At 43.8% G+C, this 23,021-nt stretch overlaps 1 protein-coding gene and 1 long non-coding RNA gene across 7 annotated transcripts; one reads left to right on the forward strand and one right to left on the reverse strand.

Moving 5' to 3' along the window:
- The first annotated feature begins 1 nt into the window (after position 1).
- Positions 2-5,949, forward strand: LOC119401002 (uncharacterized). 3 transcript variants are annotated; one of them, XR_005185360.2, is made up of 3 exons: positions 2-440; positions 1,349-1,410; positions 4,778-5,949. It is a non-coding gene; the product is annotated as an uncharacterized LOC119401002 (long non-coding RNA). The 3 variants fall into 3 exon arrangements; XR_007416696.1 differs by lacking the exon at positions 2-440 and adding an exon at positions 449-740; XR_005185356.1 differs by lacking the exon at positions 2-440 and adding an exon at positions 449-645.
- A 5-nt stretch (positions 5,950-5,954) lies between these two features.
- Positions 5,955-18,549, reverse strand: LOC119400964 (uncharacterized). 4 transcript variants are annotated; one of them, XM_037667850.2, is made up of 4 exons: positions 18,332-18,549; positions 17,873-18,013; positions 6,225-6,329; positions 5,955-6,165 (listed from the first exon to the last, which is right to left on the reverse strand). In XM_037667850.2, the coding sequence occupies exons 2-4, from the start codon at positions 18,011-18,013 to the stop codon at positions 6,052-6,054; spliced, it is 360 nt and encodes a 119-aa protein (XP_037523778.1). In that variant the 5' UTR covers positions 18,332-18,549; the 3' UTR covers positions 5,955-6,051. The 4 variants fall into 4 exon arrangements, with proteins under 4 accessions (XP_037523778.1, XP_037523782.1, XP_037523774.1 ...); XM_037667854.2 differs by having other exon boundaries at positions 18,430-18,536; XM_037667846.2 differs by having other exon boundaries at positions 18,210-18,372.
- Between the last annotated feature and the right edge of the window lie 4,472 nt (positions 18,550-23,021).

A 23,021-nucleotide genomic window follows, 5' to 3' on the forward strand; every position in this document is an offset into this window, starting at 1 on the left:
AAGCACTAGAAGGACGAGGGGCGTGGTGACACGTATTCTGTCGCGCTATTTTGGTTTTTAAAAAGTCTGTCGAAAAAAAAAAAAAGTTGATGTTACGTTTGGAGAGCTTCAAAAGAAAATTGCATATCCGTCAAAATAATGTTGCGCCGTTGTGACGAAACTGCCAGCGGCTAGCATCGTGGTTGTGCCAAATTTAGAGCGGAAAAAAAAAATTTGTTTCTGCAATGGGGCAGCGTTTATAGTGCCCATGCCCTATAGTTTATAATTATTGGCAACCGTGCTTGCGCCAACATGTAATTAATGCGTTGTTACGGGACATAGTACGAAATGGAAATGTTTCATGCAAGAGGAACAAAACAAACTAAACATAGGAGAAGGTACGAGAATATTCTCGTAATGTAAAAGCGGCCCTGAAACCGAAACTAGCACCCATTGTGAAAGTAAGTACATTATTTTTAAGACTATGCGGTAGCAATATTTTATGCCGGTCGTATTACACAGAAATATTAAATGGCGTTGTAACAGTGCAGGAGAATTAATACCGATGTTTATACCACAGAAGCAAGGCGATTGTAGAATGAATCATAGCCGGTGGTGCATGTTTGCAAATGGCCGGAAGCGTCGTCTGCTCTATTGGATCGCAATGTAATTTTTTCCTTCTTTTCTCTGTGGCGTTTTGACGTTACATTAAGGGTAGCCAGTTTCGCTTTGTAATGGAAAGTAGATATTTTCTTCGTGCGGTAAGTTTGCAAGTTCATGTGTGCTGCGACACTCGTGGACGTTATTACAGACGTTTCTTCAGTTAGCATGTGATACCGCCATGCAAATTCGTAAAAAAGTGCATTTGGCTGCTGAATGATAATAGCGAGAAGTAAATGAATTGTCAATGATCATAAATTGCATCAGCATCTCAAGTGAATGAGTTGGCCTGGGGTTCCAAAGCGGCATACTTACAGATGTGCGTTGCAGATGATGAAATTTGCTGTATACTACCTGGCGCTCGCAGTGCTGGTTGCATAAGGTGACGTGGTGCACCCTTGACTGTCAAATATTTTTTGCTTTCGCGTAGTTTAACAGCGTGACGTTTCTCTGCATGCTAGGATTTAGGCGCATTATTTCGGAGGGTTGTCACTCGTATGGCAATTTTAGTGACGCAAGTGACGGAGTCGTTTACGGAGTGCATACGTGTGCGTTAGTGAACTTCTCGTTGAATTTTAAAATGTCTGCAACAATGATTTGACGTGTACCTATGCATCTCAGCAGACTACCTGGGAGGGAAATAGTGTATTCTATCGATGATTTATGTGTAAAAGTTCAGCACATATGTTCAGCGTGTTTTCTTGTGCAGTGGAGATGTAGCAGAGGCACAGTTGCTGCAAAGAAAGTACTCCAGCTACATAGCGATGCACGGTTGGTTTATTAGTATTATTTGTTTCTTCATTAGAAGAAATGCCTAGCTTCCAAATATGGTTGTGGTTAAGTGATCCTGCAGGAAGCAAGGCGGTTCCACGGAAGCATTTTATTTTTCTGCATATGTTGTGGATGCACTGTTTAGCAAAACCATCCCCCAAAACCTCCCATGTTTTCTCGATATTTTGCTATTAACAATACACGTCTTTACATTTTTTTAAGTATCGTTTATCTGGTGTACTTTTGAATCGACCACAATTATCTCAATTATTAAGAAACTCCGATTAGAAACAGTAGCCTTTGTTGGACATCAAAGGAATTGCCACAGAATATCTGCTGATGAGCGCCCACATAAAATTTCTGACGGACTTTTCATAGACATTCATTGATGCTAACTGTGCAGGCATTTACACCAATATGTGACCTCTGAAATTTTGTTCTTGAAACTTGAAAAATTGTAAACAAAAATAATACTATAGACTTTTTCACAGGAGAGAAAAAAACGCCGCCATGCTGGGCTGCACACGGGAGTACAAAGATTGACGTCACAGCCTCGACAGTGCATTTTTTGGGGGGTCACGCCTATTTAGCGCAGCCCAGAGAGGATTATGGCAGCACCCAGGGAGCCGTCTGTGAAAAGGTCTATAGGTGCATCACTAGGAGTCAGAGCCTGAATGTCCAACGAGACGGAATGTCCAACGAGACTGAATGTCCAACCGAGAGGGAACGTCCAACCGAGACGGAACGTCCAACCGAGACGGAATGTCCAACGAGACTGAATGTCCAATTTAGATGAGATAAACACGCCCTAGTTTAAAATTTCTCAGACAACTCATTCATTGGGTTAAAATAGATAGAGTACATTATTTTCCTGTTGCTCAGTGAAGGCCCTCAGCACCCTTCGGGCGCGGAAAACTAATCGTGGCTTCGCCCTCGCTTCGCGAGTGCGGCCATTGAGCGTTAGCGAAATGGCCGGTTGGCAGGGTCTCCATCACGCGCTACTGGCCGCTGTCGCGGCCACGCGCTGTTTAGCCCGCGCGCCTGCCCCTTCGGGGCAGGTGCCCGTCCGTGCCAGCGTCCATGGTGTGCCCGTGTCACTGGGGCGTCCAGACGTAACTGCAACAGCTCCTATCGTTACGTCTAGACGTAACACTAGACACTTCCAAACGGAAAAGCGAAATGTGTGACCGGGACGGACTGTCCAACGAGACGGAATGTCCAATGAGACTGTATGTCCAACAAGGCTCAATGTCCAGCCGAGACGGAATGTCCAACGAGACTGAATGTCCATAGACATTCAGTCTCGTACATTCCGTCTCGTTGGACATTCAGGCCGCAAGCGCATCATCAGCACCACACTTAGTACATACTTGGCACATATTTACGTGTTCTTGTAGGTGGACGAGCACCTGCCACAAAGAACAAAACGTTTTGTGGCATATTGAAACACATACCTAATAGTGCAATTATTGCATCATTACATATATAGGGCACAGCTCAACTTCTTTCACTAAAGAGTGTGCACACGTGTCATTTAATGCACATGCTTTACAGCTATTTGTCATGTACAAAGTAAATAAATTAAGCCTCCTACATGAATGCACTTTACTGCGATCTTTCAGATCCGACAGTGCGAAAAATCGCATTTGTATATGTAGTGTGGCTAACGTACAACACAATGCTTCTTTGTGCCTAAACTGACACTCAGAAGAGCCGCTGCGGTGGTGCAGCGGTTACGGTGCTTGGCTGCTGACCTGAAGGACGTGGGTTTGATCATGGCCGTGGCGGTTGCATTTCGATGGAGGCAAAATCATGAGGGCCATGTACTTGCATTTAGGTGCATGTTAAAGAGCCCCATGTGGTCGAAATTTCCGGAGCCCTCCATAGTGTCTGCCTCATACTCATATCGTGGTTTGGGCATGTAAAACCCCTGCAATTATTATTATTAATGATGATATATGGTATTTAATGGTGCAAGGACCAGGTTTGGTCAAAGAGTGCCAGTACTGTATAGTCAAGTTTGTTTAGTGCACTGGACACAGGTTGTCCTTCCACTTTTGCAACAGCCTTCTAAATCTAGTGTCACTTTGTAAGCATACGATGTTGCCATTGCATATGTTGCATTGTGTTTGATAGAGCATTATCGCTATTCCTTTGTGCACCAGCTGCAGCAGCCCAGTAGCTATGGCATTTAGCCACCAAACTCGAGGTCACAGGTTCAAACCAGCTAAGGCGACGATGTTCCGATGGGGTGGTATACAAACAGGCTCACGCATTTTACATAAGGTGCACGTTAAAGAGCCCCATGATGTCGAAATTTGCTAGGAGCCCTCCATCACCGTGTGCCTTATAATCAGATTATGGTTTCCACATGTAAAACTTGATTTATTTAATATGTATACTTTTTCTTATCTAGCTGATGTTTCATATTACATAAAATGAATGAATTAGCAGTGAAGCAATGGTTTTTCAGCACTTCATTGTGTATGCATTTTGCTTTCTGTGTCCAACTTCCACACTCTTCAAGCCACATTTCAACCAGCCCAAGGAAATACATATTTTCGCTTATTTCTGTTCCTTATCATTTGCCACTTACAAGCAACCATTCTGTTGGCAGTGTAAACAGACTACTAAAGCTTATAGCGCACGAAAAAACACGGACAAAGCAAGGCATGACGCACACAGGTGCTAACTTGCAACAATGTTTATTTCGAAAACAGGGAACCGCATATATAGGCAACATTGTTTTGCAACCATCTTCACTACACGCACTTTTCAAACTCAAGTATCTTTACATAGATAGGCTAACTCCTTACAGGAGAGGGCAATCTATGGCTTGGAAATCTATGGCTTGAAAATAGAAGTGGTCAAAAACGGACCTCTGGGGGACGTCAGAAACAACCTGCAACTTGCAAAGCGATGTTGCCTATGTGGTTCCCTGTTTTCGAAATAAATATTGTTGCAAGTTAGCGCATGTGTGTGTCACGCCTTTCTTTGTCCGGGTCTTTCCATGCTCTATAAGCTTCAGTATGACATACCAACATGCCCAGAACGCTACATTAGTAAGCAGAATACTGTCTGGCTAACACTGGTTAACATACAACATGCGTTGTATGTTAACCAGTATACATCCCACAGCAAGTTGGTAAAATTTAAGTGCGTTTGGTGCTATGAAAACTTTGTATGCGACTAATTTTGATGTGGCAGTTGAACTGTATGTCAGAGTGGCAAGTATAAGTGCCGATGAAATGAACTCGCATCCCTTGAGATGACTCTCAGTAACAAGCACCAGTCTCAAAGGACCTGTAAAACATGGATCTGTAAAACAGGAAGTGACTAACCACCATGCATCATTTTCTTTTTTCAGATGCCTCTCTGTGGTTTGCTGCAGCATTTTATTGTGCATTAAGTAATTGCAGACACAGTTCAATGGTGACACCTTTGCTGTGCTGTTGGGCATCATAGTGCGTAGAGTGGTACATCCAGATACATTCAACACGGTACGACACTGTTTCAAAGCAGACGACACAGCAGTTTTTCGTTTCATGAAGTCAGAAACTCTATGCCAAAATTATTTTTGGTGGGAGGAGTTTAGAGACAGTGCTTTCAAACTGAAATTTCAAGTTATAATGCACATTTAAAGACCAGTTTTTTGTGACTAACCATGCTGAACCCTCTATTCATAAAATGAGGTTAGTAGTTTGACCACGTCATGATCCCTTTAAAGGGGGCAAGCTGATGCTAAAAGGCCCTCAAGAGTTCAAATAACATTGCAAACACAAGCTCAGGTATATTGCCATTAGCAGCAGCATCTGCCAATGCTGCCATATCTTGTGGAAGTAACTTAATGTGCTTTCAAAACAAAGAGTGCCCCCATAAAGTATTTTCATGTGTAGGCACGAATGACCGAAATAGTAATTTGTAGGCACAATGTAGTCAGTGCTGAACCATTTCCTAAAACCTCATTTTTGCTCGGACACCAAAAGAAGGGGGGTTCCCCCTGGCATTTGGTGACAAATAAGGATTTGCCGCGGACTAGTATTACCCGTGTTGTTATGATATGATTTCTGCTTCAGGTTAACTATAGGCAACATAGAAGAGTTGCAAAATCTTCCAAGGTAGGTTTCCTTGCAGTGTCAGTGCATTCCATTTTCGCTACAATTGTTACGTGTAGTGTAGCTTTTCGCATGGTTGGCGATGGCCAGGAGGAAGGGAGACGTGATGCACGCTCTCATTCGAACGCGTAGCGTCTCCTATCTGGTATATACTAGGCCACGGCCAAATACGTCAAACGTTAACTGCACGTAACAATTATAGTGAGGATAGAACACACCGCTATTGTGCATGAATTAGAGTAGTGCACGAAAGCTACCTTGGAAGGTTTTGCAACTCGTCCATTGTATACCATTGTTCCCCTTGAGCTGACTCATATTGCTTGTAATATGTTTGTTGTGTGTAGTCTTCCTGCAATAAGCTATGTATTTGGATTGAGCGTATGTATCGAATAATGGTAGTCTTCAGGTGAAATAAAATTTACAAACTGGCACATCGGTGTTGGCTTTATTCAAAGTTTTCATTACATATATGTTTAAATATTGAGCAAAAAAAAACATCCATACCCTGGCATCCTTAAGTTAAGTTTCACTGCAGTAATCCACATGACTTGAGTAGTGTTTGTAGCTTGTTCTTCTCATACATTTCTTCCAAGTCACTGCAACCACCCAGACACTGCTTGTTCACGAACACCCTTGGGACCTAAAACACATGAAGCTATGTCAGTTGCATCAATACTAGGCAAAATTATATTGCCTTACCGTGCTGGCACCAGTCATTTGCAGCAAAACTTTCTGTATTTCACTGCCATCTGTCCTACCGTCAAGCTCAACAGCATGATAAGATACCTTGAGATCATCAAATACCTGTAATAAATGGGACACCACACACATTTAGAAGCAAGATACACAACTCGTACTAAATAAGACATCATTAACTAGAATACAGACAGCAGTAGTCTAGAGTGCCCACACTAAGCATTGCACTATAAGCAGGGTGCGATTGGTTGCTCATAATGCATATGCTTGAAGGGCCCCAAGCCACCTCACTTTTTTTTTGCACATTTTAAATAAACGTGTATGACCACGTACAGAATACTGTGATAACCTGTGATTTCCTGTGCTGTAAACCATGGGGACGCTGCACAGAAAAAATTCAGTGCTCCTCTTCCTTCTGCCCTCCCTTCATTACACATAACAGCAGCAGTGTCATGTGTATGACATCATCAGAGTAAAAGCTACTGGTTGGTTAACATAAGGGGGACAGGAGAGCTAACAGTCTTTTGAAAATGGAAGGGAGCTCACCCATAGCATGCCAGCTATCGTTTAGTGAGCCTTCCATTCAGTCAGTGCTGTGCAGAGTCTGATATGAAGCGTGGAAACTTTTGGGCAAGTTGGTAGGTCATAATTGAATATACGAACAGCGCAACTGACAAGGACAGAGGAAGGTAACAACACACAGCGCTGACTTTCAACAATGATTTAATAGTGGAGCGAAGTACATATACACATAGTGAAAAAATGGGCATGTGTAGAAGGGTGCAGTTAACATCCACTGTGATACAATGCCAGCAAAACTCTTGTCACTTATTGATTGAGCTGGAAACCAGTACACATCTTAAAAGGACTGAGTGTTGGGCGAGTTGGTACTCCATTACTACGAAAAATGATCGAGATACGCAATCTCTTTTTGCAATAGCGCAACTGATGGGGAACTTGCACATGTACTGTCAAATTTACTTATGTGATAGGCCTCAATTATTTCACGCGGGCTGGGCCAGGCCGGGTAAAGTAGCTTTCACGGTGGGCTCGGACCTAAAGCTCCGGGCTTAGGGCCAGACCCGGGTTTGAGGTCGCGGGCTCGGGTCAGGCCAGGCTTGGACTTTGTTCGGTTCTTAAATGGACACTATAATGAAGCACTGAATCGTTTTAGACTGATAAAGTGTACTCTAAGAACTCGAATGTCATTCATTTCGCCGCCTTATCTTTATTATCAGACGAGAAAATGAAGGTCAAAATTCCATTTTTTTTATACTTTGCGCCGAAACTCCCAGCATGACGTAATAGATTTCAAACTGTATTTGTCGTATTTGGGGGATACTGGCTCTACAAAATTTCCCGACACTGGGTATGTTAAGTAAATGGCCCCCCCAGAGGTCAATGTACTTCATTTCTAGTGATTAGGAACTACGTAGGCCTCATTAGACGCCGTCAGAATCTAAGATGTCACGCGTCTGCTGCGCGAATTTCAAGGGGGCGTCGCCACCCGCATTTATCTTTTTGCGCATTTTCTCGCTTACCAAGCGTCTTGTCCCAGTGAGCGTGGTGGTTTTGAAACTGCAAAACAGTAATTTACTGATAATAGAAAAATTGTTTTTCTTTCTAGTGCCCTTGTTCCACATACGTTGTGCATACATTAATGTTGCACATGTTCTTCCGAAAAAAAAAAACGCTTTTTTTATGTGGGGCAAGCTTTTTGCAGAAATTTTATTAGGGAAAAGTACTGAACTTGTTTTGCTCCTTGCATATGGGGCTACTTGATTGATCTTAAATGGGTGAGCTAAAAGTAGGTATACCAGGTGCTTATATAGTTAACATGTCGTTATTCTGTGTTTTATTTGCATTTCTTATCATTTTATATCCAAAATGCTAATGGGGGGAGGGGCTAGGTCGTATCAAATGTCAGCTAACGTTGCCACTTAAAAGAAGAGCTTTCCGATATATCACATATGGGTCGTTTCTGAAGGGTATTTGGTGGCAGGATTCCAACAACATATCGATACCTATCTTCGACATGACTAAAATCTGGACGCCGATTTTGAAATATAGAGTTTTGTTTCACGGTTAGGTATCAACACATGGTAGCCGCAGGGGATGCCTCACGACAGCAAAGCTTTAGACCTGTCATGCCTGTGCAGCTTAAGGGGTACTAACACCATTTTTCGAAGGCGAGTTTAACCTGCCATACAAATCTCCTGTATGCAGAGATGGCTCTGAGAAAGTGTGAAGCTCAGCAAATGCTGATAAGAGTTTATTTTGATATTAAAGTCAATTTTTCCATCGCGCACCTACTGACATCGACAATAGCTTGACGTCAGGCTACAGTACAAATTCTGGTGACTTCACGCAGCAGTCTGGCTAGTTGTGACGACGTTAGGTACCAAAACTTCCAAGATGGCCGCTTGTGCGTCATCAAAACTTCCAAAATGGCCGCTTGTGCATCACCAACGAAGCCACGGTGCGGACGGCCGTGGAAACGTCACGATATATTGTGCGAGCACGTGACGAGAAGCTCATACCGTGTTGTGACGTCAGGGTACAGTAGAAACCGAAATTAGCTTTTAAAAACATACTGTAATTAATTTTTCAGGGCGCACTCGTGCTTAGCACTACCTTTTCTAGGCTCTTGAGGGCTTGACCTTCCATTTGACGCAAAAAAAAAACGGCAACTGAAAATATTCGTGGCAGTATTCCTTTAACAACATACTTATCAAGAAAATGAAAAAAATGGGACGAAGACAGTCATGTGCGGGCCGCGGGCCTCTAGGTAGAGGCCCTTGGGTCGCGTGTTTGGGTCCCCTGCGTTATACAGGTATAGTGTGCAGAGCTACATGATGCTGCCACAACACCGTTGGAATTGCAGGAATAGCATAGTCTCAAACAGCGTAAGGCGTGAGGCAAAATATATTTGCTTGACGAAATATTACGCTTGAAAAAAGGCAATTATGAATTCCGTGCCGGGTGATGTCCCTTTACCACGAAAAATATGCATCCAATGAGAAAGCGCCGAGAAGCTTATTCAAGCCTTTATTACCAAACTGTAACGAACACCGAAAATAGATCGAAATCACTTCGTCCACCTCCTGCCAATCCTACCCGCGTATTCCAGTGATCACCTTCTACCAGTACATCGTTAGGAAGGCATAGAGCATTATGACATAGAAAAAAAAAAAGAGCGCGGTGCAAGCCGTGCATAACATACACTGCTGAAAACTGCCAGGAGAAGCCATCAAAGAGGAGCTTTATAGGTGATACTGAATAGTATCACGACGTTCAGGGATCAGCTTCACAGCTACGTTCATTCTGCAGAGGTCCACAAAGACTCCCTAAATTTGCTCCAGTGGTGGAAGTTAAAAACAACGACTGCCGACACCTTCACAATTTGCAAGGCAGATGTGCACCCCAGCGGCAAGCGCATGCAGTGCGACAAACTTTAGCGGGGCAGGATATGTGATGCAACGGTGGATGGCGTGCTTAAAGCCGGAATCTCTAGGCAATTTCATTTTTTGCACAATAACACGTGAAGAAATAAACTATAAAACATGCCACAAAAGATTTATGGACTGTATATAGTAGCAGTGGTGTGATACATGAAAAAAATTCTACAACAAATACCTTTTTCGTCCCTTCGGCTGCCTATACGTATTTCCGGAAGTACACGTGGTGCACATGGTTCATTATAATTTTTATCTAGGTTAGTGTATTTACAACACAGTAATAAACTTGGCTTTCTTCCGGTATCTTGCTGTGGCAAGGTGCTACAATGCTGAAGACAGGTGTTGTTATATCCAGAAGCCCCCCCGGGTGCACGATTGAATTTGTCGTTGGAGCACGTTTTAAGTTTCAATAAAGAGCGCAATGAAAACAAATTGAAGAGAGTGTTCTGTTCTCTGTTTCCTCTGTTTTTATTCACTTCCTATCGAAAGTGAACTCATGCTACAAATCACTTTCCTCGCTGCGGTATCTGCTACAAAACGCTCTTGATGATCCCTACTGCATTTGCAAAATAAAAAACAAAAAAAAAACAGTTATAGTATACCATTCCCGAGCAAACATTCATTGTACCCAGTATGTCCACTCAACTATTTCCACCGTGAGACCCTTTTTACATGAAATTACCGTAGGTTAAAGTAGAATTGTTAGCGAAACATTCGCCATCAAAGCGTAGATATTTGGTACTTAACACTTTGCTGTAGATTCTATGTTCTGGCAACACGAGCTATATTTATGGATCGGGCCTCTGTTGGGCCTGATCTGCCGTCGGGCCGGGCCGGGCCAGGTTGGCGAAATTTTTTCTCGGGTTCGGGCCGGGCCCGAGTCACGTATTGAATCACCGGGCCGGGCTCGGGCGGGTAAACTTGAACGAGTTCCGGGCCCGGGCCGGGCCTGGGCCGCAAATCATGGCCCGTGCAGTGCTCTAGTCAGCACATCTGTAGAACCGTTTGTACAGAATGTGCAATAACACTATACATCGCAAAATAATGCTGGTCACTGTCAGCAGCGCATTTACTGTCGGTTGCTCTTGGTGCCATCTGCTAGCGATTAGCGTGTACATATGCGTACAGCGTGTGCTTTTTGTCCCAACTGTTCTGTGACCGTCGCACATTCATAATGAGTAGCAAGCCTGTTTCTGAAGATTAACTGCAGTATTTGGCCTTTGGCTTCCATGTCTGTGCTATAGTACAATGTTTGTGTTCGGGTGTGCTCCATGTTCCAGCGCTCACAAACACTTTAGCTACACCATGAATGATGTTAGATGTCATTCATAAATTAAGTGATCGGCATCATGCATATTTGAAATTAAAAAGAAATACATGGCATTTAGTGGTGCACAAGCCAACTGCAGCCAAAGGGCACCCAAAACTAAAAAAAGAAAGCGAAGAAGTTCTGGTATGCTCGTACTTGACTGATTGAGTAGTTCTAGCACTAAACATAGAGGGAGAAAATGAGTAGTACAGTGACGTAATGAAATGTTGGCAGATTTTTCCCTTTTTTTTTTCACATAACAGTGTTATTGTGTATAACAATCTATCTAAACAAAAATAAAGCTCTTGTATTGAAACAGATTTATTTGTGAAAAAATTGTACAAAGCATGTATGGTGATTGCACAAAATTATGGAGCACTGTGCAATTACTATTCGAGATAAACCACTTGTTTGTGAAATTATGAGATTTTTCTTGTAAGCAGAAGTTTTACATACATAACACCACGACTATAAACATTGACGCAAATCGCCGGGGGAGGAGGGGTCAGGGGGTCCTGACCCCCCTTGTGTTCAGGCTGGGGGGGGGGGGGGACACCCCTTGAATGTGTCCCCCCTTGAGATTTGTCTTTCAAACATCATATACTTGAATTGCTTGACAGTTAAATATAGCGCATTCAGCTTTTTCAAATAGCTGTTTATATTAATGTGTGCGCCTGTGTTCAGTACCCCTCAGGTGTGCGAGACTATTGAAATCGCAACTGCCGCTCGACCGGTGCAGAGAAGACTCAATAGAACAACGCAATTATGCAAGCTGGGACCGCATACTAGGTTTTTTTAAATTTTATTTCAAACCATGATTTTATTTGTATTTAAATAAAAATAAAACTTATATTAAAAAAAGAAACAAGATGGCCACCATGGCAAGATGTGTGTCCCCCCTTGTGATTCTTCCGGATTTACACCACTGACTATAAATATAAGTGAAATGTAAAATTTGAATTCAGTTAAATGCTACTTATTTGACACACAGTTTTTCTAGATGAGCCCAAGACTGTGCTTCGTTTACAAAGCTGACCGGCATGACATTCACTATTTCACACAGTTTGTTTAACATCACCTCCCAAGGTGTTACACTACTGAGTCACGAGAGCATGTCCCTGACCATGATAGCAGTGGGCATGCAGAAGATAGAATCAAAATACATGTTTGTTCACTTCCTAATGCTGGCATTTATAATTCTACAAAGAAATACAGTAGTAAGCGAAGAATGCCATGCTGCCCGAGCACACAGTCAGAGCGCAATCAAATGAATGAAAATGTAGCTATGCAAGCTGGAGCACAGCAGACAAAGGTGGCAAGTCCATTCGCTAACACCACTGCAGTGGCATTCACAGCACCAACACTGGGGGTGCACAAGGCCTATTGCGGTATAATTTATAAAACCTCTTGCAGCTGTATGTTCATGACATTATGGAACATGGCTGTCACTATATAACACATTCTGAAATTTCAAAGCTCAGAGTAATTTAGGGGCCCTTCAAGTTTTGCATGTTCCAGGATTTATGAGTACTAGAATGTGGGCATGAATGGACATACAGTTGTGTCATGCACTATCAATCTACAGCTATAACATCCCACCATGCGAATTTTCATGTATGTCTAATTGCTGAGAAGTTTCAAGTCGCTTTTTAAAAGCAAATGCAACAGAACTGGCTAAAGGCCACTACTGAGGTTGTGCTCGTCCTTGAGAAGTACAAACTGCTGATTATCCATTATGCTAGATGCAAAATATGTTTTTTAACAGAAAGTAACTGTTTAAACTGTCCATATATGGGTGACAAAACCGCAGTGCTGCCATTAACTATTATGCATTATACCCATGACAGGAAATCCACCAGTCACTTGACATAAGTTGCTACACTCACACCAATATCCATAAGTACAGTGAGGTCTCTGTGTATGTGGAGAGTTTTCATTTAGAAACATGTGCAGAATTAGGAAAACGACTGAGAGATGGGTTGCAACAACTCTTTGCAACACAGCTTCTATTTTGGTATTTTCAGACTTACTTCGTTCACATAGGCCTGGGACATCTGAAAAGCAGATCTTGTAGTATGAAACAAAATGTGTCTAGTGATCAAGCTGCTCTTATTCTGGATCCTTATGGTACAGTTCAGGGCTGCCAGACTGCACTATTAATAGCCAAAATGGGCTACATTCTGTCTGTTTTGACACAGAAGAATCTGACTTGGCTATATGACTATATTTGGGTAACTTGTTTACCTAGTTTCATACAGCAGAAAGTAGAAACTTGTGGTTAGCCACAACAGCATTTCGCTGTTGCAGACCCACCGCAGTAACTTAGGAAGTAAGGTTTCGCGCTGTTAAGCTGAAGAATTTCAGTTTTATTTCCGGCCCAGAAAACGCATTATGATGGGGGTGAAACATGACACCCGTGTACTCAGATTATGGTGCAAGCTAAACCACCCCAGTGGTCAGTTTAATCTGGAGTCCTCCACTACAGCGTGTCTCATAATTAAATATATCGTGCTTTTATATCAAATCAAATCATATCATTCTATTTTCCCAGAAAGAAACAGGCATGCAAAACCTCACAATTACATTATATTCACTCGTGCATAGACATTAAGGTAAGACTGTATAACAACATTTGTGAAGGCAGCACTGCCTTCACAAATGTGGTCCGTTTGATGCTCCCATTGCTAAGATCTGTGGGCTGTAGCATATTCTCCTGCAAGATATGGTGTCGCCAGAGGGGCATGCAAGGCAGAACTTGTTGCACACACTCTCTGTATAGCTGGGTGGTGGGTCAGAGTACTGACTTTACAGCTACTGAACAAACATTTGCTGGTAGCAGTAGCTCTGTCATGCCAGCGGAAAAAAAAAATCTTTTAAGACTCAGTAGTTGGTATCATACATTTGCATAAAGCCCTAGAGTGCTTATAGCAGACTAATTATCTGTGCAACGACCTTTTGTTCTTTAAAAAAACAGCACATCTGATATGAAGCATTCACGGCATACCATAAAATGCTGAGCAAATGCCCCCCTCCCTTTTTCAGGAGGTTTGAAATATGCGCCAATGACCGGGTAATGACCGGCTTTCACCGTAGGGAAAGTGCTTGCTCAGGATTTTATGGTATTTTATCAAAGGACATTATAACTGGCATGTTTCGCTTGTTATGGTTTCAAAAACAACTAGGCTATCTAGCTACCTCTTTGCTGAAAATTAGCAACCCACACATGCATTCCTACCATGGTGTAAGAAAAATCCGTGATTCCTACTCACACTTTATGCATGTGTGTTTTGTGTGTGTGTGCAATGGTGTGGGAGGGAGAGAGAAACCTGTTAGGAACCTGTTAATAACAATCATAATGACGCGAACAATGGGAACCAAGAAATGCATAGAGTAGATTACTTCATTTTTACCTACCTTAAAGTCCCGAGCAAGCAGCCCCCCTGCCCCCTTTCCTAAGGTGAAAGATAATCCGACAAGGTTTGGAGGGGGGCGCTCGCTCGGTCATGGATCAAAATTCAAGATGGTGGCGGAAAAGCTGCTCAGAATAAAGAATGCACACCCGTGCTTCTAATGAAATTCTTTTATTGAACACGCATGCATTCACTGTTTCTATTCACCTCAACCATAGCACCGATGAGCGCATAAAGCAGACGACCAGAATGACGCCACTGTTCAAGACAATGATAACGGAGATGTAGTTATTCCGCGTTCGTTAACGTATGTGCGCCATGCGTGCTATAATTATCAGGTAAATAAAAAGAGTGAATGAAACAATGAAAATGGCGGGAGGGGAGGGGGGGGGAGGCGCTTGCTCGGTCAATGGCGCATATCTCATATCTCCCGAAAAAGGGAGGGGGACACTTGCTCGGGTGGGGGCGCTAGCTCGGGATTTTACGGTAATGCAATAAAGAAATGATAAAGGAAATTAAAGTGGGTGAAAAAAAGGACTGGCTGCAAGTGGGAGACCAACCCACAGCTTTGCATTTCACATGCAATGCTAATACTCTTAACTGTGGCACCATTATTCATACCACTTTCTTGGGTACTTATCTCCACTAGAACTTATTATGCAAGAGGAAAGTTTTAGCTAGTGCAACAACTCACGGCAGTGGGTGTGGAACACCATGTGTATTGCAGGCATCATGTAACCCTAGCTGCCAGCAGCTTTGATACCTTCAGGTAACATAGAGCATATACTGGTCAGACACCTTGATCAAAAAAGTTGATGTACTATGTGAGCGATGGATGTAGAACACCCTGTGTACCATGGGCATCATGCAGTCCAAGCTACTAGCAGCTTTGATGCCTTCACTTAGCTTACAATGGTGCAGGTGAACTGAATGAACCTGTATACCTATATATACTCACCTGGTTGCTCCAGCATCACAAAACCAGTGACTGGATTTCAATAAATAAAATAGCCACAACAAGTAGACATGCACCAAAGTAAGCATGCTCGCTTGGCCGAAGTAAACTTGCAGTACATTATAAAACAGAAAAATCACTTCTACCAAATGCAGAATGCTTTTATCTGGGCTCTGTCCATTATGTTAATGAGCCACGTCAACACCGTAGTTGATAAAACTTCACATACAACAGCTAAGAAAGGAATAGAGCATGCTGTCAATTCCAAATGCAAAAAAAAAAAAAAAAAGAGAGAGAGAAAGGAAAGAAGCTTAATATAATAGCCGAAATCCTCCTTAGGATGGCTGCAAGTGACATGCAGTATTTTGTTGTTTGCTTTCTGGCGATTCAAATGCCAGAGCAGGTTGGAAAGTCCTCAGATTGAGTGCCGTTGCTCTTAAGCTACTCAATGCAGCTGTTGGGCAAGGGCAATAAAATATAGTTTTTTTTTTAGACTGTACAGATTTTTTAATAAAAATCCTATTACAGACAGGCTCCTGTCATTTTCTCACACAAACTCTATGTTCAGGCATAAATACTTTACCGCAGCTGACATGAAATTCACATGACAAATTAACAAACACTTGATAATTATCTTTTTTATTTAATGACTTGAAGGCAGTTGTTTGTATTGGAAAGTTGTAGTGTGTGGCACTTTATGGCCATACCATTTCTTACAACTCACGAAAGTTGCACATAATTTGAGATATTCACCATCGATTTTTATGGTAATATTAAACTGACTGCACCCGGCGTGCAGAAAATGTGGCCTCCATGTTACATTAGACCGGAATCACCCGTGACAAGGAGGTGACTAAATTTGAACCAAGGTGCGTCAAAGCAGAATCTGGTCAGAAAAACCAGCAAGCATTCTGCAATACACAAGTAGATAGCTTATTCTTGCTTATTTGTTTCTTTCTTTAACTATAAAGAGGCATGAAAAACTATTTTGTTTGTCTGCAAGAAGAAGCATCGTAAGTTGATACTGTGGTTTCCTTGCACAGAGCTTGAAAGAAAAATAAACTCCAAACACACATCCAAAGGTAAGGCGATTCACGGGCGCAGGTGAGATGACTTGCGGCTTTTTATGAATAGATACGGCCGCGACACACCTTAATTCAAATTTCGTCACTTCCTTGTAATGGGAAATTCCGGTGCGAGGTAAGAGAGAGGTCACGTTTCCTGCGTGCCAGGCGCGGTCAGTTTCGATATTGCCATTAAAATTTGATCGAGTATCACAAATTGCGTGCCACTTTTCTGATTTCTAAAAAATGGGTACACCATAAAATGTCACGCATTACAATTTTCTAATATAAAGAACTCACCTTAGATCAAAAAGTAGAAGGTCAATTAATGAGTTATTGTTAATTATTTGCTATAGTGTAACTTTAGATGTGGCAAATTATTTCTGCCTCGATCTAGAGTTCACGTGCAAAAACAACAGGAGCCTTACTCTCATAAGGTTTATACAATAAACCTGCATTGTCTAAAGAAAGCACCCTGCATAGCAGCATCTTGGATAACCCTGTGCAGTCCAGGACAATGAATCAGAGATACTCTGAACATTGAATCATTGTGGGAGTGCAAGGCTCCGTAACAATTCTATCTAGCATTTCATAATGTGTGCCCAAAGACCAGTACAAACATTCTTTAGAATTATGCCATTTTCAGAATGCAGCTGTCTCAGCTGTGCTTTGGGAAACTATATGACACCATACGAACTTTTACTCCTGAGCCACCACGTCGGATGAAAAAAATGATTCAAACATTCGAAAGCTGAAGAACACGCATGTTCAAAGATACGTATGTTGTAACTGGATCAAACGCGGAGATCGTTGTCACGCGCGAATATAATGGTGGCCACACTCGATACACGGCGTGAGTAATAAACGAGTTAGAAATTCACGCGAGTTTACTAATGCAACGCAACCTTCTCAGAATAGTTGCCGGTGGGTTACATAATAAGAACATGGTGCCAGATTTTTGCAAACAAATGTGATAGTTGTCCCCCAAAGAGCAAAAACATCTGGTCTGAGAAATCGTGGATGTGGCAGTGACTTCAAGCTTTAACTACGGTGTCAGCGATTATACATGATACAATTATTGCGACTCTTGATTTATTGTCATAGATTCGCAGGTTTTCTTTCGTAACTGATACGCGCGTCCAATTTTATTACAGTAGCGAAGGTGCTGTGGGCATCTCGATCTTGACTGTTGCGTCCAACTAGTAACCACGGGCTTTTATCTGGACGATTAATACCGGCGTCACAAGGGGCACTCTTGATCCCAATTAAGCCCAACATGGATCAAATTTCTCGCCAGTGGTCGGCTCCCCTCTGCAGCTTGCGTAGAGGAACCCATCACGGTCAAAAAATTCGACCCGGATGAGGCCAGATCGCTATCAAAAAGTGACCGTGCGACACTGGTATTACCATTCCCCTGCCAAAAGGGCACACTTGGAAACTAAAGAATGAACTTACTTGCTTTGCTTTTCTGCAGTATGGGCAACGACTCTTCGAAAATATGACAACGGGACTACTTTCCAATGTTTGCTCGATGAAGCTTGACGCAGCCGACGTGGTGGCTGACGTGCTTTGCTTGCCCCAAAGACGCTGAAACATCTGAAAAACAACAGCGCCAGTTTTTCACTAACCAGTCAAACTTTAAACAATGGATAACGTCTATGACCGGGGAAGTCTATTGACATCCTTTCTTGGTCGAGGAGTCGTAATAAAATGGTATTTCAAGCAGAAACATGCAATAAACACGTCCAGCTGCAACATGTAACTCTTCCAATTCTCGATAAAGCAGCCCTACTCTTTGGAATACGCTGGCCATGCTTGTCGTTTTCTAGATGATTTCTGCTGAATAATGACTAAATATGATTAAAAATGGACACACGGCGAATCCCATTGCACAACACGAAATGCGCAGCTCACCGCTTCACACCACCCTACAACCAGTGATGCCCATGTGATGCCAAGACTACCTCTACCCTACCTCCAGTGCTCGCACGCACAGAAAAAAACACAAATACCTATCGGCGTGAGAATCCCTAGCTTTTCACATTTATACAAGGAAAAAAAAAAAATTTGCGTGCTCATCATACGCAATCTCACTGCGCAAGCGCAGCCGGCGCTGCTCTGCGAAGGTTTAGGGGGTGGTGGTGGGGGAAGCAATCAACTGAAAGTTCATTGCGCATGCGCTTTTTTTATTCGGCGGGTGATTTGAACTGAACCACTGAGTTGTAGCTACGCCTTTCTATGCCACCATAGCCTTTCTCCTCCGTAGTTGTAGTAGAAACAGGAAAGGCGCTACGGAGCAACGTTGATGGGGGAGTGAAAGAAGAAAGCGAAAAGGAGAGGCCATCTTCTCGAGATTTGCGCATCCACAGCCAGGGGCGTAGGCAGAAATTTTTTTCAGGGGAGGGGGGGGGTCCTTGATCAGAAGTGGGGGCCGGGCTGGCAGATGAGGTCAAGTGTCATTTTGGGTTCTGTATGCCATTGCAAAGAATGATTCGGTGGGTGGGGGGGGGGGGGGGGGGGGGCACGGGCCCGGTGTGCCAACCCCTGGCTACGCCACTGCCCACAGCACCGTGTGCCAGAACGGCATACCTCTCTACCCATGAGAAAAAGTGGTGAGAACCCGGAGCACCCGGAGGCACTGGGAATCGAACCCAAAGCCTCCCGCACTAAAGACAGATCTAGACAGATCTAACAGATCCGTTACATAGTTTTCACGGACGTCACGCGACGTCACCACAACCACTTCCGCTTTGCTCAGCCGCCATGTTCGGGAACCTTTCGAGACGCGGCTAACCCGGCTTACCATGTTGCGGAAGCTGGCGCGCGCATTCTCCAGTGTTATACTTAGCGCCACTGCCATGACGATTTGTGCGATGTTCGGCTGTCATAGCAGAAGCAAGACTTCTGCGAAACCGACCCACAGAGAGTCAGGCACCAGCATGTTTTGTTTGCCGAAGGTTATCACAAAGCAGTGCGAGAGAACGCGGGCTCTCTCAGAAAGGCGCCGGAGCGTTTGGCTGGCCCGCATAAATCGGAAAGACTTGAAGAACTTGGACAACATTCGCATCTGTGGTCGCCACTTTATTACAGGTAAGATTTTTAATTGCAAGTTTAAACGGACTTGTTTTTCTTTTCAATTACTTTGATAAAGCTATCGCTACTTACGGCTGCGAGTCGCGCGCCGCCAATTTCTCAAGCTCCTAAAATTATGGGGCAGTTTACTTCTTTCCGTACGCGCAATGCCACTTGATAAGCTACTAGCCTGTTCACGAATTTGCAGGCAAACCATCTCAACTGATGGTCGAAACGAATCCGGACTGAGCGCCCACACTCAGGGACGTAGCCACGTTAGGGCACACCGGGCCCGTGCCCCCCCCCCCTCCCCCGAAATTTTTTTTGCCATAGCATACAGAGCAGAAAATGACACTCGACCACATCTACCTGCTCATCCCCACTACAGATCAAGGAGGTGCCCCCCCCCCCGAAAAAAATTTCTGCCTACGCCCCTGCCCACACTGATCAGGTGCGGCTTCAACATTGTATGCGCGGTACGCTCGACGCAAGGAACGTCCCGCAAAGATAGCGGCAGCCACTGCAGCGAGTATCACATCCTGTGAAGTATCGGAGAGCCTTCAACAGACTGCGACAGGCCTGAAGCGCGCACAAACTCACAAGAAGCGGTCTGGGCTGCTTCTTGCGACACACTCACCTCGGCCAACACGACGACACGTTGCGAAGGCAACTTAATTCTTCGCTGCAGTGTTCTTCACGAACCCACTCGTAAAATATTTGTGCGCATCTAAGGACTTGTAAGACTTCATTTGTTGCAAGGAAATGTAGTTGCATGGTTGACAGTACCAGGTAGTTCATAATATCCACGTGCGTCGTTGGGGCAGTACCTCGGCACCCACGGGTCCACACCACTGCACATGGCAATTTCCGCTTTATAACGCACTCTGGTGGGTCCTACGAGCCCGTCGAAGTAACCGGGACAAAATTCCATTTCGTGCACAAGTGTCGCCTGCGAAAATGCCACCGGAACGTGCGCTGACGGAACCGCACGCTGGCTTTGCGGCTACGGCGTGTGCTCGTAGCGCCCGGTGATGGCGGCGACTGCCCAACAAAAGTCCCGCACGCCGGATATGACGCCACGTGAAAAAAAAAACAACTCGAAACAAGGTGCGAGCAATTTGCATGTGTTGAATTTCACTGAGACAAACTTATAACGACAAGGTGACGGAGCCGACACGGCTCAGCGCAGTCTTCAGTATATAGATATCAAAGAAGTAGCGAAAACAATGGCAGAGAGAACAGGATCGAGCTGACCTGTATTGTGTTAGAAATGTCCGAAATAATTACACGGTAAGTAGAAAACTATGCGCATTTAATTAGGAAAAAAAAAACGAATTAACAATCGAAAAGAGGTGTTATCCACAGCACACTTCACTCACGCGCATCCGCTAAGTTCGCTGGTTTCGCACACTCTACCCTGCTCTGCCCGCTGCTCTGCTTGTTTTGTCCTTCGTCGCACACAAGGAGGTTTAAATAAAACTTGCTGGAGTGGAGGCCGCCTATACTTACCAATGGGCTGCAGTGAAGCCGCGCCGCGTGCGCGGCGGCCATTTTGCCATAGGCAAGATGGCCGCCCGCCGCGCGCCCGCCGCTCTGATCGCGTCTTTCCGCCGTGGTTTTTAATGGTCATAATAGCGAACATTAAGGGAGAAGTTGTCAAGAATAAGAAGCGAAATCGCAGATAAGAATGCGGTCAGTTTTATTCTGTTTCTTTTGGCGTTTTCCTTGCAAGCATGCACACCGAAGGGCCTGTATCACTGTTCTTTTTTAATAATTATACTCGTAAGAGCAGACCTCACTTCTCGGCATTCATTTTCCTGTTTATTTCGTTCGTCATGTGACGGAGTCTTATGCATATATGGAGTTCGCCCACTTTCTTTGAGAGGAATATAAATGTGGGTCCAAAGCACCACACTCGATATGCTCATCGAGAAGGATATATATTCGTCAAGGCTTGAAAGCCATCTCTTTTCCCAAGACAAGCTCAAAATCTCCAAAAAGAATAGTTTTGGCTTTGCATGGACGTGCTTCAAGGGCATTCAGCTTGCAGTCGACACTATTTTAATAGATACAGCTTTTTCGATACTATTTCGTAGGCTCGGCCGCTCTCTCTTGCTCTGTCAATGAATCAATGAAAAACGCCCAAGTGGCATAAGTCATAAATTTAAGCCAACGAGCATAGTCTGTCATCATGTATTCCAGTCCCAAAGTCCGCATATCTAACCGTTTAGTCGCCCACAATCTCAACATGTTTTCTCATTTGTCATCAACAATCAAAGTACAGTAGAGTTTTTGTGCGGCATTGGGCTAGCTTTTTCGAGACAGTGACTCATCTGTGAAGCCAGCATTTTCTTTGATGGAATTCTGTACACCGTTCTCGTATAGAGCGCTCTGCTGACAGTGCGCGATTAAACTTCGTGCATACATACTCGTCAGCTGATGGAGAATAGAAGTGCAGCGTTAACGCAAACGCCCGCAGCTCGGATGGAATACGTGCCTTTCTGGTCTTTTCGTGCCCTAGGGATTGCTGTATGTATGGGGGAAGGATGCAGTGAACATCGCCCTGCGTACTCAGACATGAGCTTTTGATCCTTGATCTCCTTTATTATCGCTTGAGGATCGAGCCTCGCTCTTTTTGGTTAGTGTGCAATTTTTCTTCTGCAGAATTTTCATCTTGAGCTGTTTTATCTCTTCTTGGAAAAGATGAAGCATTTCTTCGTAATGCTGCCGTATAGGTGATGCAACTGTCACATCTTCAACAACTTTTTTCAATTTGAACGCATCTAACGGCCGGAGTACCGGGCGATCGGTTAGGTCGCTTTATTTGCAGCTGGAAAGAGCACTGCACAGTTCAGACCTGCTGGTTTTACTCGATCGCTGCACTGCATAAAGCAAATTCAAATATAACGAAAAAATGCACGAATGTAAGAAAAAACAGGTCCTTGTATATTGCCCAAATGACGTTACTTAACTTCGTAGTTGCGAGCTACCCCTTTAAAGCACGAACAGGGCAACCGATAACGAAATCTCGCCTATTTATATAATTTCAATGAATAGCAAGCGGTGCGTTATTTTCCTATTCGCGCTCCGCACCAGTGGTATCAACAAGCACAAGAATGTGTATCACTGGGTTTTACAAGTGTTTTACAAATGCGTCAAGCACAGCTAGTCGAAGAACTCCCAGGTCGCAGCCTAGTCCGGTCGAAACAATTTGGCGAGAAGTGCCTCTAACATATGCGATCGCAATCTCTTGGCTTCCAGACTTCCCGTCGAACAGCCTGCCCCGACGTGCTTCGATCATTTGAGTCCTTACGAAACCGGTTAGGAAAAAGGAATGACCGTCAGATGTGAAATTAGAGACAGATTGCGGGCTGTCAGCATATGTACCGGCATATAGAGAAGTTTTCATCGAGCTCGAAATGTTCTGCTTACAACTGAAACTTCATCCCAGAGTACCTTTTCGCTCGACTTATACAGCCGTACGCAACGCACAATGTATCCAACAACGTCCGGACGCCACCACGCCAGAGAA

This window comes from Rhipicephalus sanguineus, chromosome 1 (genome assembly GCF_013339695.2).
Source record: "Rhipicephalus sanguineus isolate Rsan-2018 chromosome 1, BIME_Rsan_1.4, whole genome shotgun sequence".
Classification (NCBI taxonomy): Eukaryota; Metazoa; Arthropoda; class Arachnida; order Ixodida; family Ixodidae; genus Rhipicephalus; species Rhipicephalus sanguineus.

Excerpts from the sequence above, each read along its gene's own strand:
- LOC119400964 (XM_037667846.2), bottom strand. The coding sequence starts at position 18,230 with ATGGCCAGCGTATTCCAAAGA. Across the intron at positions 18,014-18,209 it reads TGGCCAGCGTATTCCAAAGA|ATGTTTCAGCGTCTTTGGGG; the intron begins GTAGGGCTGCTT and ends GTTGTTTTTCAG. Across the intron at positions 6,330-17,872 it reads ACTGCAGAAAAGCAAAGCAA|GTATTTGATGATCTCAAGGT; the intron begins GTAAGTTCATTC and ends CATTTATTACAG.